The 16736-nt window shown below is 42.5% G+C and overlaps 1 protein-coding gene across 2 annotated transcripts in view; it reads right to left on the bottom strand.

The window, feature by feature from the left end:
* Positions 1–2484: 2484 nt before the first annotated feature.
* SEC24D (SEC24 homolog D, COPII coat complex component) overlaps positions 2485–16736 on the bottom strand; it is a 41247-nt gene continuing 26995 nt past the window's right edge. For both annotated transcript variants that reach the window (XM_064711651.1, XM_064711653.1), the window contains exons 10-23: positions 16447–16562; positions 14034–14158; positions 11451–11642; positions 10771–10864; positions 9269–9385; positions 8800–8967; positions 8244–8340; positions 7504–7649; positions 6825–6963; positions 6296–6414; positions 5454–5633; positions 5143–5334; positions 4599–4688; positions 2485–4178 (exon numbers count right to left, since the gene is read on the bottom strand). In XM_064711651.1, coding sequence (XP_064567721.1) covers positions 4038–4178; positions 4599–4688; positions 5143–5334; positions 5454–5633; positions 6296–6414; positions 6825–6963; positions 7504–7649; positions 8244–8340; positions 8800–8967; positions 9269–9385; positions 10771–10864; positions 11451–11642; positions 14034–14158; positions 16447–16562 — 1916 coding nt within the window. In that variant the 3' untranslated portion in view covers positions 2485–4037. The remainder of the gene's footprint in view (positions 4179–4598; positions 4689–5142; positions 5335–5453; positions 5634–6295; positions 6415–6824; positions 6964–7503; positions 7650–8243; positions 8341–8799; positions 8968–9268; positions 9386–10770; positions 10865–11450; positions 11643–14033; positions 14159–16446; positions 16563–16736) is intronic.

The raw sequence follows: 16736 nt of genomic DNA, 5'->3' as shown, positions 1-16736 counted from the left end.
AAATCTACAAACTCAGTGGGATTTCAGAACAGTCCTCGGCCGGGGCTCCTGCCTTCCCCTCATGCACACACTGCGTGTCTTTAAAGCTTGCTGATGATTCAGGCAGAAATCACTGAGTCCGTTCACATTTAATTACTTCTTCAAGGGCTCTTTTATCACTTTTCGAGCTATAAACTCAATTATGTATATTTTTTTCTCCACACTTGACGAGGAAATTTCCGCTCTGGAGCGGGGCTGTAGCACTGACCGCAGCTGACGGGGCTGCGGTGATGGCGGCGATCCCAAGGCAGGGCCGGACGGGCTCGGTGAGGTTGGAAGGGCAGCCAGGGCTTCCACAGGATCCTGGGATCCCCCACATCCACAGCAATGAGGTTTCCAGGGAGGCAGCCCGGGAGCAGAGCGGCCAGGGACGGCAGCTCCCACACCTCGATCCCGTTTTCACACGGACACCGGGAGGGGCTTTTGCTCTCGAGGCTGAGGCGGCTCCGAGCCGGGCCCAGAGCTCGGCTCTTCCGGGGCTGAGGCGGCTCCGAGCCGGGCCCAGGGCTCGGCTCTTTCCAGCCACAGCAGCTCCCACCGCCTCAGAATCCAAGATTTCAGCAACCAGCAATGAAATATGATGGTTCCTTGGAAAATTCCTCCATCAAGAATATCAAGTTTTAGGTGAAAAACACGAGATTTTGAGCCGTGTCACAGCCACCTCTACACCTACTGCCCTTAGTGACACCCACCAGGCCTCAGAGCTCCCCAAGCCCTGAAACAGCAGAACCAGCTCTTTTTTTTTGCCACTGAAATGACTTTAGGTTAGATTAGAGCTGTCTGGATAGCCAAACTTTGCCAGCAACTTGAGAAATCCATGTTGTTAATGAGCGACTGACCACATGCCCCATTAGACTGTAAAAACATCAGCTTATTTTCTCAGTCTCTCGGATTTGGACCATACAGAAATGGTGATTAGAGATGAAAAAGCTTTTAATCCCAGTAGCAGTTGTCAGAAATTTCTCCCTTGTAACACTTGCAGAGGAAGGGGAGGACAAGGTTCAGAATCACTAGCTGGTAAATGAAGGCTTAATTTGAGCATGCTCTCCTGGAAGATAAAAAGCCTGATGAGTTTCTTCCTTTCTGCTTTTATTAAATGTATAATGCCCCCAGTCTGATTTGTGCTGCCTGTCTAGACCTTGTCACGTCTTTCCATTCTGGAGCAGGCTTAAAATCCTTGGATTATTTTATACCCTGTGAATTCAGTGAAGGATTCAACACCTGCACTGACAAGGTACTCAGGATGTGTCTGCATTTGGCTTCAGAGGGAATTTAAGACCCCGGTCATGTATAGGTCATTGTGTGTAAATCAGCCATCAGCTGGAGAATTCTGTGCACTCTCTGACAGTGCTGGGTATAAGAAGCTGGCTGGAATGCTGGTGTGCTGTGCAGGTTGGCAGTCAATGCTCTCAGGGGGTTGTTCTGACCCAGCACCAGTTCTTTGTGTGTGTTAATAGGTGCTGAATTGCTCTGTTCAGAGGAGTGGAATTCAGGCTCCAAAACTGAATGAGCAGTTTTGAGATGATCATGGAAGTTAACTGGCAGTAAATAATGGAATTCATTTTAGAATATTCAGCTAGTTTTCTATGCCCTGCTATAGATTTTAATATCCTGAGAGCACTCTAAAAAAGGATACATGAACATTTCAAGCCCATTGCACTGAAAAAATCTGAATCCTGTGGCTTTATAAAGATACACTGAGTAATCTGAAAACGACAGATAAAGGAACCCACTCTTTCTGTATATAGTAGAAAAGGTCTTTTCTCCTTGGAAAATTACTGAAATTGGTGGCAACTTTATTGCTTTAACAGAAATGGCAACTGTGTAATGGGCTCAATATTAACTTAATGTGGAAGAGAGATGCACTAATCCTTTTCATAACAGGGTCATTTTCATGGGCTGAAAAGAAAGCAATGGGCAAGTTCTGTGAAACACAAAGTAATTTTGAGTATAATTACTGCAGCAATGAAAAAGGGAAAAAAAAAGGCCTAATTTGTGTAAAACTGAGTTAAACACTCCAGCCCTGCAGTTTATGGTGAAGCCAAGCACTGCACTTGCAGTATGTGTGTGTGATGCTTGTCCCTGCCATGACTGCTGTCACCATGTGCTGTTTTCTGCACCATGTGATGCCTTACTGCAGGTAACACTGCCCAGGCAGGCCAGAGCTCTGCTGCAGTAGCTCTGCCAGCAGCAACAGCTTTGGCTTACCTGAGCTTGGCTCTGAACAGCCCCTCTTTGAGACACTTTCCTTCACTTGGATTGTGTCTTCTCACCATAGCCATGGGTGGTGACAGCAGCACAAACACACTGAAAATGCCTGAGGCCATGTAAGCTGCCTGTCTTCAGAGTCACAGGAGGAGAAGGTGACCTACAGTGAACTCACTGCTGGATGCCATGGCCATAAAACCATGGAGAACTTGGCATGCATGAAAGAATAAACACACACACAGATTATATATTTAATAATTACTTATTTCTTTACACAAATGTTGCTGGTGTCATTTTACAAATGAAATGGCAACGAATACTTTTTACAGGGTAATGTCTACAGCTAAAAAGTGCTTGTCTTGGCAGCTGAATTCAGGCTGAGGACCCTTTTGTAATACAGCCACTTATTTCAAGAGCTCTTGGTCAATGACAAGAATGGCTGTATAGGTAAGCTGTTGAACCAAAAAACTATGCATTTTTACTGCTTATTGTGGATATTAAATAATTAATATAAGTAGCAACACTAACATGTTTAAAGGCACTTTTTTCTTTACTGAGGCTTAGCCTTACTTTTGAGTGTTTTTTGGCTTTCTTTGAAACACTAATTTATTTAATAATAGCTTTCCAAGCTTGGCAAAGTTCAAACCTCATGTTCAGAGGCATTGGTCCTAAAGAGACAGAGAGACTGACGAAGTATCTGAGGTAAACAGCCATTCCAAAGGCTCTGGCTTTCCAAATACTACCTTCAATATTGGTATTAGCAAAGGCTAGTTTTTCAAAGCAGTGACCATTGATTAAATCAGTCATGGGAGAGGAGGTCACTGTAATAGAATTGGTATTAAATAAGAGGTTTTATAGCACCACAAATACCCTTTGGTTAATGTGTCAACTGTCTCACAGCTGATCTGCCACAGAAATTTTGAGGGACAGGTTTTTCTGAGTTGTGTTGGGAATATTCCAGTTAGCAAATGTACTAAATAAAGCCTAACCTGTGCAATTTTGAAAATGTAATTAAGTAGTACGCTAAGCTAATTGCTGCCCCCAAGTGGACAGAATTGTACCATAATAGTGTGACATCACCTGCCAAAGGTGGCAAAAGGATTGTTTGATAACTGTTCTTCCTGTGATCCCTGCTGTTGTTACACTTACTCAAGTCCAGTTACAAAACTGAGGCATTTCTGTCTCCTGGATAACCCTGGCTGTGGAAGGGTCCCCAGAGCTCTACTTCTGTACACAGTAACACTTGTCCCTTCCAAGGAAAAAGGGATTTACTTTACAGAGATTTGCTTCACAGGAAGGACTTTGAAATCCTTCAAACTGAACTACATGTTTATTTCAAATCTGATTAAACTCCATGTCCTCACTTAGAAAAAGAAGTATTTTGGTTTTTTTCATCCTCTGTACAGATTCTGATCATCTTTCCCAGCTCTGGTACAACTTATGACTAGCAAAAGGAATAATGAGAGTTTTCTAAATTGTCTTTTAAGAAAGGTATACCATATATGCTCTTAAGCACTGGTAGTCTGAAATCTGGCAATTCATCTAGAGAGTCACTACTCCCAGAAGATTAATACCTGAGTGCAGAACTTCCTATTCTACAGCTTAAGAAGTAAGCAGAATACTCAGGGAGAGGTGAGATCAAATGAAACTGTACAAAAAGAGCACAGAAAAGGGTCAGTAAAGCACAGCAGAAGGCCTGGGTCCGGTGGAGCTGTGGGCCAGCCTTCAGGCACCAAAAACTGTCCCTCCTGCAAAGGCAAAAAGGAACTGAACATTTTACTGGAGTTGCCTTAACTGAGCAGCTGGCTGATCTCTTTGTGAATGCACACGAGGAAATCCACATACGAGGCTCCTCCATAAATATTCTTGTCTTCTACCAGGAACTGGCGGAAAAGCATCTCTGGCTGCTCCCGCTGCTTCACTATCACCAGCTGCAGAGATAAAAGATACAGCCAGATAATTTTAGGATGTAGTCAGACTAGATGGCAGCACAGTTTTCCTATGTAAGGGAAACTGTGACACAGTAAGAGACACAGTGGATGCTCTTGAGTTGGGGAAAACCCCCAAAACTAATAAATCTCCACATTGCAGAAGCTGGAGAGACTAAGGGAATTGAAGAGTGCAGAATTAAATGGTTATCCTTTAAACCTGAGTACCTTTGAAAATCAGTCTTGATTTGGAATAAAGCACATTTGAGATGCCTGTGCCTACAAATCATGCTGGAACTCATCTACGTGCAGGAAGACTCCTGATACCTAAAAAACCTTTTACAGCCACTGGTAAGTTTTGGCCAAGCCTGGAACGTTCCTTTGAACAAGTATGAAGAAGGAGCTGAGGCAAAAAGCAGTTACCTTCATAGTGTAGGGCTTTTGGCTCTGGATTTGCTCCAGGATATGCTTCAGTTTCTTAGAAAATGGATTGTCCAGGTTAGGCAGGGATGTCTGTCAGAAGGAAAGCAAGTTTTTATAGTCCACATCTTTAACCAAGACTAGCTGCTGATAGTTACATGCTAACTGTGGATTTCACACTAAACCAGGAAAACCCATGTCTTTCACTAGAAGGTGTCATCTTGAGGACTCATTTTTCAGTTTAAAATAATTACTACGTGAAGATGCATCACCAAGAAAACTTAACCATTGCAAAGTGTTTTGTTCATATTTTAGTAATACACAGTTGAAAGGACTGTAAGAAGATTAAAGAAGTTGTGAAAGCTTCTGTCCTCCTAGTGTTGGTCAAAGTGTCAAGTTTTATGTAACTAAAAAGCAATTCTGGTGTCTAAACACCTTCTGCTGGTCACCTGTTCTTGCTTTTAAGGCTGATGGATGAGAAAAGACCTCACTTGTTTCTCTGACCTGGTCTTGCTAAATGCTCAATTCCTAGCGTGCATCTACTCACGGCCTCGGTGCTGATGTGTGCGAAGGATGGCACGTTGAAAAGGCCCTGGATGAGCTCTGGGGACACGCTGGCTCCCAGCCACAGGAACATGCTCAGCCCGTTGGCCAGCAGGAAGGCCCCTCCCTCGGAGAGGCGCTCCTCGGAGCAGCGCACGGCACCGGGCACCGCGTCACTCTTCAGATCCAGGCTGTGCTGTGGGGCAGGAGACACAAGAGCTGTGCAAATGACCTGAAAGGCTTGGTACATCACAGTGGCTCCCTTCCAGGTCAGAGGGGTTAGAAATTAAAGAGAAAAAATGACCAGTGACTCACAATTGGCAGCAGCAGGGGGTAGAAGTAGAGCTGTGTGTCAGCCACCCCCATGGCCATGACCAGCTGGCGGTGGAAAGCCCTCTCATCCGTGGGGATTTCAGGCCTGCCAGCCAGCACACAGCTCTTCAGCAGACAGTTCATGTACACGGGCAGCACCTTCATTGTGTCTGGCAGGATCAGCTGAAAAAACAACACATTGAAAAAGAATCCAACAGAAATTATTTGCTCTATAAGCTGTAGTTGCTATCTTGGCTGCTGTCATGTCGCTGGAACGCTGTTAGTTTTTGGGGCATTCTTTGGAGAACTAAGAAGAGAAATAGTGGTCCACAATAAATGGCTCTGGTTTTTGACATATTTGGTCCTCATCAACAATGAACAGTTCACTGCCCAGGCTTGTGGTTACTGGCAGCACCTCTGGGATAGAAAAGCTTGAGTCTTTCTTTGAATCGAATCACTAAAATGTGACTGAATAAATTAAATGGAAACAAATAAGTCACTCTGCTTAGTGAAAAATTAGAATACTACAACCATCCATAACAACATAAGAATTAAAAATGAAAGCTTTGTGAGTCAGTGCGTAATTCCAGCAGGAAGAAAAAGGCTGGCTGAGCTCCTTTGTGTGAGTACAGGCATCAGTTTCATCAGTGGCATTGCCTTTTGTTCCAGAACAACAGTTTCTGTGTGCTCTAAGTGCCACCACGGAATCCCACCTGTCATTAATTCTGTTTGAAAGAAAAGGACAAGTCTGTCCTGCAATTTTGCTTTCTGGCTCTGCTGATGTTGTGGGGTGGTTGTGCACTTGTGGCAAAGCCAGGGTGGGTAAGACTGGGTGCAGGTTTTACCTGGCTGACAGCTGCTGGGCTGGCACAGTTCTTCTTGTAGCAGGCCAGCATGTGAGCAGTCTGATTCATCAGGATGTCCCTGACAGTCTTCAGGGGCTGGCTCAGAATGGCTTTAAAAGCTACAAGCACAGAACAAAAGTGCGTGTTAAAAAAGACACTCTCTCAAAGTATCTTTGTCTGCTGCTAGTTTCTGATTTTACAGACCTGAGGGCTGAGGCTGCTTTTCAGTCTCTTCTACAGACATCCAAAAACTCCACCAAACCCCCAACACTGCGATAGGATGTCCATTGCCACTTACTGTACCCTGCCCTGTTCTGTGTATTACTTATACACAAGTACTACTGTCACGGCAGTTTGTCTAAAATCGGTAATTATTTGTCTTTTCAATTTCATAATACTTCAGGAATTGCTCAGGCATGGAGTAGCAAATTATAAAAAATTATTTCCCACTAGGTAATCACTTCAGCCCCCTTTCCTTCCCCTCATCCATGCCAAAGTAAAAAAGGGAAAACCTGCTCTGCTGCTGTACCTGACTTAGCAAAGAAGTTGATAAGGGCATCAGTCTCACAAGTCCTGTAGACATCAGCTAACTGGGAGCTGCAATTCAAACCAAGGTTGTGGATGCGGATTCGCCTCTGCCCGCTCATCGAAGTGTACAGGACAGCACACTGCAACAGAGGCACAAAGTGTCACCACGGGCCACCTTCTCTGGGCACACAAGGCAGATGACAACTTCTGCAGCCAGGGCAGCCTGGCAGTGCTGCTGGCAGCACTGGTGGTTCTTAGGGACATCTATCAGACATTACACAATAAGTTATTCATATTAAAATTATTAAAAATCCTACAGTCCCTAGAGGAGGAAGTGAGGTTTAGCAATAGAGCTGCTCTTGAATAGAGAGGTCACAAGGAATGCCACAGCAATAACAATTGCCATAAAAGTAGCAATGAGTCTCTGTCTCCACATAAACTTAATTACAGAGAAATGGAAAAAATGAACAGCTGATGAGGTCTCAGTGAGTGTTTAGAAAGGATTTGGGTACCCCTGAATAGAACATGCAGCACAAATGTAGGGGAACACACTTTTTACTAGTGGTGTTAAGGCACAAGAGCCTGTGCAAGTTGTGCCTTGTTCCACCATCACTTTTCTACTCTGGCTGCAGAAAGTCTTGCTTACCATTTTAAGTTATACATGAATTAGGGTTTTTTACCTGAATTAAGGCCCCAGTGTCTTCATTCAGTTTGTCATCATGTTTGAACTCCACTGTCACCGCTTTGTCACAGTCAACTGCTGCCATCTCCACATCCGTGGTGTTGTTCATGTAAATGGCCCCAAAGAAGTCTGTAGCCCTGAAGCCTGTAGCCAGATTACAACAGAGCATTTAATTTAAAAATGGCAAATTAAATTGACATCACTTACTGAAGTGGGAGCCATTTCCCTCAGGGCTTTACAGCCTCAGGAGCCCCAGCAACTGTCCTTGCTGATGGCATTTTTGAGAGTTGGAGAAAGAGAAAAGCTGTCACTTGGACACCCGGAGCTTCTGCCCTGCTGGTTTGGCTTCTGGGTCTGTCCCTTCCTCTAATACTTGCATTTGAGCTAAGAATGAATGAAAGAAGCTGGATAGACACAGGAATGTCATTTGAGTATGACAATGAAGGCATAGGGCAGCATCCAGCAGCAACACCTTTTTATACAACTTCCTTGCAGTCAATGCTATGTGTAGAGTGAGCAGAAGCCTTCAGATTTGTAAATCAGTTATTAAGGAGGCACATACAGGAAGTGTGTGTGTGTACATATATATGTATACAAGTACCAATATATACACACACAGCCATGGATTTTGTCAGTCTATTAATTTTCAAGAGGTACAAAATGAAATTAAACCAGCCTGATCTTACCAGCGATTTGCATGGCACATTATTTCAAGTTCATTCTCACAGCTCCTATTACCTGTACTTGTCCGAACCCTCATTGTTGCATCAAATCCCATCTTTTTCTGGAGGTCCTTCCTGAGGTCACTTAAGAACTGGGGGCTGTCACTTTCAAGCTGCAAACACAAAGCACAAGGTTCAGAGGTTCAACACCCAAGGGCAGCAGCACAGCAGTGACCCAACATCCCCTGCCATGATCCCCATCTCCCCACAGCCAATCTGCTCACAGCTCTTGAGTCCTTTAAAAAGTATTTCAAATGTGATTGTTAACAGAATCAGTATATGCAAGTGTCCATCACTCATCACCAGGCCTGAACATTAACTGGACATTCCTGCACTTAATCTTTCAGCAAAATTTTAGGATGCCAACCAGTTTATTGCTACTTCAAGATCCAAAGTTGAGCTTGACCTGCCATTGTTAAATTTGGATTTTATCCCCTGTAATTGATAACCAGGTTTTCCAGACTCACTCTGCTTTTAAGTTAAATGTCCCAGGACACACTGAAATGAGATGAAAAACAACAGCAACCCCCCAGCAGTAACTATGTGAAAGGCAGGAAACCCACGCCACTGACCTGGAAATTGTTGTACTTGTACAGTGTTCCACCAGTGTACATTGTGACAAGGCCCATGGAGGCTACATCCATGTACTGATTTGGGAAGAGGAACAAATTCACACAGCAGCCATTGGCCACACAATCCTTGGCTAAGGCCTCATAATTTCCCTGTGGCTGGAAGAGGGTCTGCACAGGAATAAAAATACAAGTGCCATCATGTTAGATATTAATCACAACTCAAAGGGCCAGATGAAGACAAAAGGATGAAGTGGAAGTTTGAAGTGAGGCATGGCTGTCATCCAAAACACGCTTCCCCTGCCCATGGATACAGGGAACACCTCAGTACGTTCCTGGAGAACCCATCACCACAGAGGTATCATATAAACAAACACTTTTGTGTGAAAGAAAAAAGATTAAAAAGGACCAATGCCCTGTTAGAGAAATGCAGTGTAACAGCAGTCCCCTCTTTGCTCAGAGCAGAAAATACCTTTTCCTTATCTGTATTGAGCAGTTTTTTGTCATCTCTGTTTTTCAGCTTCCCTGGTGCTTCGGCAGTTGGCAGAGAAGAGTGGAAGATGAACAATTTCCCAGCACATTCTGCAGCCTGTTCCAAAGACACCACATTAGCACGTTTATTCCTGCAGGGTTAAGGGGCCCACATTCACACCCTGGGGGCTCAGGGAACAGTGGGTGCTTCCTGCAAGCTCCTCTCAGCTCAGGAATCCATCTCCAGGCTCACAGCCTGATGGGATAAGCCCCAGGGACACGGGGCCTTTTCTTTCAGGAAGCAGCACTCCAGCACACAGGTTTGCTGCCTGAGCCATTCCAGCAGCACTTTCTCCAGAGGCAAAAGGAGGAGCTCCTCTCTTGGAGACTTTCCAATTGGACACAAGCATTATGCAATGGGCACCACAATACAAACGGTCAGATTGGATCAAATTAAAAGGAAATGCAACTGAAGAGAAAAATTCAGCTCAGGCACACTGGTGTTCCATACATTTTTATAAATGGGTGACAATTCCATCCCTGTAGCAAGTTCCACATTGAAATCTACACTGCCAAGATGCAGGCACAAATCATAAATCGCCATATTCACAAAATATTCCACCTTTCAAAATCAGCTGTGGCATTCTGGCAAAACCAGAAGTCTCTCTGCTATGGCAGAAATACAACTGAAGGCAGCACCTGACTTCTCAAATGGCTGAAATTTCACCCCTGATATTTCAAGAACCGTTACTTTTCATCACCAATGACAATTTCTTTAATTTCTTTGAAGAAGACTTCTGCTGAAGGCTGAAAGACTTCCCAAATACCTGTTTGTCCTGATATGCAGATGAATTAGCGATACCAGTTTGACAAAATTTCTAAAATACGTATTTTTAACAGAAGCCATTTATTCTTTTCAGACAAGAACTGTTTTCTTGAGCAAAGGTATTTGCAGATTAATAATTCAGAGAGAAAATCCTTAAAAATTATAACTTAAAAATCCTGAGCTAAATAAAATGTTTAATTAAGAGCTGCTTTCTTTTATAGCCATCATCAAAGGCATTTGTTTTGCAGAAGTCTATTATTATTATTATTATTATTATTATTATTACTACTTTCCTGCCCTTCACACGTGCAAGGACTGGGTACCTTTGCAGACACAGGAGTATGGATTTGTTCTGCTGTGGTATCTGAACATGTCTTTATTTTTCTTAAACGCTGAGCAAGAACCTGACTCCTGCTCCTCATCTTCTCCTAAACATCTCTCCTACACAGAACAGACTCTGGGGACTGGTTTCCCTCAATAAGAACATCTGGGAACAGATGTTATGCTTGTCAGTTCTTATTCTGACTGCAGTGGTTGGAAGGTACTGTTAGAAGAACGGAACATCAGTGCTGGAAAGACTCAACCACCTTTTTCCCCCTAATTTCCAGTTGTGATGGGACTGGCTTGTAGCAAACCTGATTTCAGGCTGCTTCTCTGACAGAGAGCAATGTTCTAACCTTTAGTGCCTCCATGCCAGCCTGGATAACTGGAGCAAAGATGGTCTCACTCTCGTTAGTGTCTGCAAACAACTCTGGGATCTGGTCCAACAAGCTATGAAAGAGAAAGGATCAGTGTCTCAGCTGCTCAGTGTAAGGAAATCCCCAAACACACCTTGTCTTCACACAGGAAGATGTTGATCGTGAAAATTTATAGTGCAAAAAATAATACAAATTTTCCATGTTCAGTTTCTTAGGATCTAAGCCAGAATAAAAGAAAATATGCATTTTTTATATCCATGAGATGCACTGTTTCAAAGCCTGAAACCTAAAGGAACATGCAATAAATAAACAGCTAACCATTAAAGTAGTTCTGCTGTGCTGTGAGGACTCCAGAGTTCCAACATCATATCCAGGTGCACATCATGTGCATTGCAAGAGGGAGAACACCACATGGCTCAGAGCCTCATGGCCCTCCCAGCTGAAAGGTGCTTTACACCTGGCCTACATTCCAGCTTGGCACTGGAATGCCATGGCTATTGCTTTTTCTTTGCCTCAGAGGAGCAAACACAGGGCTTGAAGCATCTGCAGGCTTCTGAAGTATTTCAATAGTCACCTGTATGCCCCCCAAACCCAACTAATGCACATCACACACAATGCACATTGACATCTTACTCTCATGGAGTATAATTGCACTTTACTTGGTAACAACTGATCGGGATTCCTCAAAGTCAACCAGGAAGCCATCCAGCAAAGGAACAAAAACTTCTGCCACATCTGTGACCACCATCATCTGAGGCTGAGCTAAGCTGCTTTTTACATTGAAGAAGTGGAGGACCTTGTTATAAGTGACAAAACCAACACGAATTGCTGAGGATTCTTCTTGCTCTTCTCTGTAAGAAAAAGAAAACCCAACTGGTTAATTCTGAAATCCTGACCTTGCAATAAAAGCATCCCTTTGACATCCAACGCTGCTCTCAGATCATTATCTGTACTGGGAACAACAAAGCAAACAACAACCAAGCAGATGGAATGGCCTCTATCTTGGCCTTAGGTCAAATTCCAACACCTCAATAAAATCAACTCCTCTATTGTTTACTCTTTAAAAAAAGGTAATAAAGTTACATCAACCCTATCAATGGTGCATCCCATTCAAACAGTCAAAAATCCCAAAGATAAAGAATAAACCAGGCTGACATCATAACATGGCAAAGAAAGAGCAGCACAATTAGTTACTGAGCTTGACGAGGACAAAGTGCTATTCAATTTCTGTACATACAGCACTTTGCTACTTCAAAGAGAAGCATCCACATCATCCCTGTCCCAAAGGAGTTACAGACCAGGTGTTTGGGACCTTTATTCCAGATATTGATCTTACCAGTGTCAGTCTGCACTGCCCCACTACCATCAAGTTCCATCATTGTTTTAAGGGTTAGCTTTAAGCAGCCAATTGTCTCTGCAGCTCACACTCCAGTTATTTTAGAAGACTCATAAGGAGAAACCTGACCCATATGCACAGAAATGCATAAAAAAACTTTTTGTTTTATATTTTTAATTATATACCTAAAAATCATAATTGCACAACTCATTACTCTGGTTTTCTGAACTTATAAGCACATTTCTACAAACACATTTCTCAGTATTTCTCAAGATATAGTCAGGGAGGGTGTTCTGGTTTGGAACACAGGTTTGAAAACATCTGCTCTAAAATTTCAGCAATTCTTTTTCTGCACAGATTTCTTTGGTACCCCAAGTCCTTTCTCTCAAAGATACAAGCTCAAGGTGAATTCCCTGCAGAGGGCTTTTCCCTCGTGTGGGAACAGCAGAACATTTCTGTTGGTGTCTTTGCCCAGCAACAGAAAATGAACACACAGTGACCTCTGTGTCTAAGCAACATAGTAAAATTTTCACCATACATTTTGGTGGAATGCCTTCTGTTTGTCTTCTTCTAAATTAATATTGCTTAAGCCGACAGAAAAATCTGAGGAAAATGAAGGGCCTGGCTTTCTTTTTTTAATTGATTTTTTCAATAGACAGGAAAACTTTGACCCAAATTATTTCACAACAAATCTCTCAGAGTGCTGGTGAGAAGGATGAGTATGTCTCTCTTGTGATATGGATACACTTGCTTTCATTCCTCTTCTGCTTGCCCCATTCAAATTTACAAACTGCCAAATGTTTTTGTTACTCCACTCATGTCTCTTATTCTCTTCAGAGTCATGACCACTCCTGATGGAAAACTCTGAGATATGCCCAGGATAATATCAAACACTTGTGTCTCCAGTGTAATCTTCAGTGAAAAACTACTTGAGAGACGGCCTTACATGGGCATCTGATAAAATAAACCCCCACCCTGGACTGGAATTTCTTTCCGGCCCAGGGATCCCAGAAGGCCATAAGAAAAAAGATTTTTAACATATCCCACATTGTCCCAAGGAAGTCATCTCCCACCCTTCCTCAACTGATCTCTTAATTTCTTAAGTCTGTTCTCTCCCTGCAAGCACTATTATTTAGAAAGTATTTTCTTTATGGATTTTTTTAATATGCTTTTATATGTAGACAAGAAACATCTTGTCTGCTTCATTTTTCAGTCTTTCACTGCTCTCATTTCCCTATGCATCTGTGCTATTTAAACTCTATTGAAAACTACATTAATACATTAAAATTTACACCAAAATAAACTAAAATCATACACTATCAATAATACTGATGAGCAGTAACACTGCTGTGTGTTTCATGCTCACGAAGCACATGTGCTCTATTTCACAAAATTGTTGCTGCCTGCAAGATTTGTTCTCTCAGATACAAACCAGGACAGAAAAGTCTCACAGTGCAGCAAGAAGCTTTAAAAGTTTTGCTAATTAACAGTAAGAGCTAAGACACAAGCCACCAGCACTATGGCTTTAGAGAGACTGGCTACTCCTGAGGATTCTGGTTTGGGTGTTTCCCTGTTGAATTCAGTGAGAAAAGCAGGGCCCCAGCAAACACAACTGCTGCCAGTGAAGTGGTAACACCACTAGAGTTCACTGCAGGCAAGGAAAAGAATACAAGCTCCACGTGCAGAAGGCATGGCAGATTCTTTCTGTTCCTACAGTAAGGCCAGATATCCAAGTGTAACAATTGCCAGCAGCATTAAAAACTAACATTTGGTCACTATCACTCAAAAAACCTCCTGTTCTGGGAATTCTGACATTTTCCACAGCTTGGTTTTGCCTTTCACCCTGCAAAGCTGCATGAGAAGTGCAGCACAGTGGGTTAAGCCAAGCACACTAATGCCTCTTTACCTTGGAAGTTTGTCTAGCAGAGTCTTCAGTTCATCACATATGAGTTTCACTAGGCCACTCTTTATGTTTCTGTATGATACATCAATCATGAAGATAAAAGCTGGTGGCTTAGGGGGCTTCTTGTCCTACACAGAAAAAAAAAAAGACCATTCACAGGGAAAATTAGACAGGGTCCTGTTATGAGGAAAACATTTAGAGGTGGTACCATAAGGCAATGCAAATATAGTGTTCAGTTGTTTGAAAAAGGTTGTGAATCATAAATAGTAATTACTGCAGAGAGCTGACACATATTGGGTAAAGCCCAGCCCTGGAAAACAGCATCCTAATGGAATAAAATATCTAAAGGGTTCATCAGATAAGATGAAGCACCAACTTTTCTGCTGGAACTCAAGTGTTTAAATAATTTTGTATTTTGGCTTTTTTCTGTACCCCTGCTTTCCTTGGGGAGTTCCTCTTATCCACAGTCTAAGTGGCACACAAATTGTGCCTACACTACTGACACAAGTCTCTGCTAGTAAGAAAAAGTAGAGGAAGGTTTGCTAAAAAAAAAAAAGTAATGCCAAGAGATGTACCTTGGAAGTTAATACAAAATGAACAGAGCAAGAGTGAACATCAGACTCCCTGAAATGGGTTTCTTTAATTCCCATTAGATGAGTAGTTGTCATTATTTGGTGTCAAATTCAGGACAGCTTTTTCATTACAGTTTCACTTCCTTCATAGAGTTCTGACCTCTTAAACAAATTATACTTGTTAAACTAAATCCTAGAAAAATTCCAGTTAAGAAAAATTAATCTAACCCTTGAATTATGACTTATCCTTAGTCCCTGGCAAACTTTAAACTGAATTGAACATTATACCCTTGATCTCACTCATTTGACTCATGCAAATCAGGATTAATTCCAGTGAACCAAAACCAGGCAGGATTTTTCAAAACTGTTCTGTTTACTGTACTTGGATTCAGAGACTGCACCAAAACCTGCTTCTAAACTCTTGGATCAGATCAGCATTTAGAAAGAATCTCTAAGTTCTGACAAGTATATGGCAGAAACATGGACTTGTACTCTCACCACATCCGCTTAGCAGGAGTGCAGTAATGCAAACCAGCTGGGATTTGTTAACATTCTTTGTAGCTCTTCATCCTTGTCATTTGATAAGCACAAAAGGAAATGACTTCTCAGTTCTGGTCTTGTATTGGATTTATAAAAGAAGGGAACCACGGCAACTTGGAGCCAAGTGAAAACTCCATTACAAAATAACGCTACATTTAATGACTTAGCATTTCCAGAGTGCTATTTTGTAAGAGATTTCTTTTTTGTAACATTGCAGTAAGTCTGAGGATGCATCTTTGTAGCAAGCAGGCAGACCAGACTGGACCACCTGTAGAGGAAACTCCCTGGTTTAAGATAGGTGGCAGAAGTTGAGGCTTCAGAATTTGATGGAGCTTCACTGGATGTACACTGAGTGTCCCACACTGTATTTCTGCAGCATTTCACCAAAATTCTTTCCTGCTTTGAGGTTTAACCCAGGTTTCAATCAAATCTTATAGGTTAGCTCAGAGATCTCACTGGATTTTGGAGCAGTACTCAAGTGAGCAAGCAGACCCAAACCTTTTCATTTTCTTCATCCCAGCAATAATGTGATGGTCTGAAGAAGATACTGGTAACTACTCCAAGATTTTGTATGACCCAGTTGCCTTTTCTAACCTTATGATGGCCTCAGCTCCACTCACAGGAAAAAACTCTGCCTGATTCCAGCAAGAACAGAAAAATGTGTCCGTGCTGTGGTCAGATGATGTCAGACTTGCAGTTTTGTAAAATGAGCTGAAGTTCAAAAAGATTAAGTAATTTATGCTTCCAGAAGTATCAAATAGAGTTCTGTAATAAAACCAACTACAAATATTTGGAGTAACATGAGTGGGCTCTGGATTGAGTTGTTCAGTGAGTTGATATTAAAAGAGAGAACCAATTTCACTGTAACTTATTGGTCAGAACACTAAGAGGACTCTTGCCAGGAACAGATTCCAAGGTCAAATTCCCTTGCTAAGGTTTTGGGTATCAGCAAGGCAATTGAGGGACGTGTTGATCTTCAGAATGAGTAGAAGACATACATCTAAAATGCAACAATGCACCAGAATTTCAAAGCTATCCCCTGAACAGTGCAACATGCTGGTGAACATGTGCACATATCTTGCTTAAAGACTGGTCATCCATGATTTTGTTGCACTGCTTGTTATTCTTTCTTGCTTGTATCATGTTCTGCAGCACAAAAGAACAAACCATTGGATTCTCCACACCTATCCCTATTTCCTAGACTGTTCCTGGAGACTGATATGCAGCTCACAAGTGCATTTACTCTGAGGAGCTTGCTTGTTTTGCCCTAGCCCTGTACACTGGTTTGCTCTGGCAGTACTTACTCTGCAATAATCCAAGGTAGCCATGTACTCATAGGATCCCAGGGACAGCTCAGGCCTCTCATAGTGGTCTATCCTTCGGCCCACGTGGTCCAGGTGTTGAAAGAAGAACGGGGGCACTACAAGCCAACACAAGAACAGGAACAAACATTTCAAACTGGGCAAAGAGAGGAACAACACAACAAATCCTCCCAGCAGATGTGATATACTCCAAAGCAGGAAGAAATCAAGTGGGTTTGCACCAACGATTTACACAGAGCCAGTCTTATGGTTCCTCAATGAATAGATATTCA

The sequence above is a fragment of the Zonotrichia leucophrys genome, chromosome 4 (genome assembly GCF_028769735.1).
Source record: "Zonotrichia leucophrys gambelii isolate GWCS_2022_RI chromosome 4, RI_Zleu_2.0, whole genome shotgun sequence".
NCBI lineage: Eukaryota > Metazoa > Chordata > Aves > Passeriformes > Passerellidae > Zonotrichia > Zonotrichia leucophrys.
The sequence above is the reverse complement of the archived record's forward strand: the minus strand, read 5'-3'. Positions and strand labels throughout refer to the sequence as shown.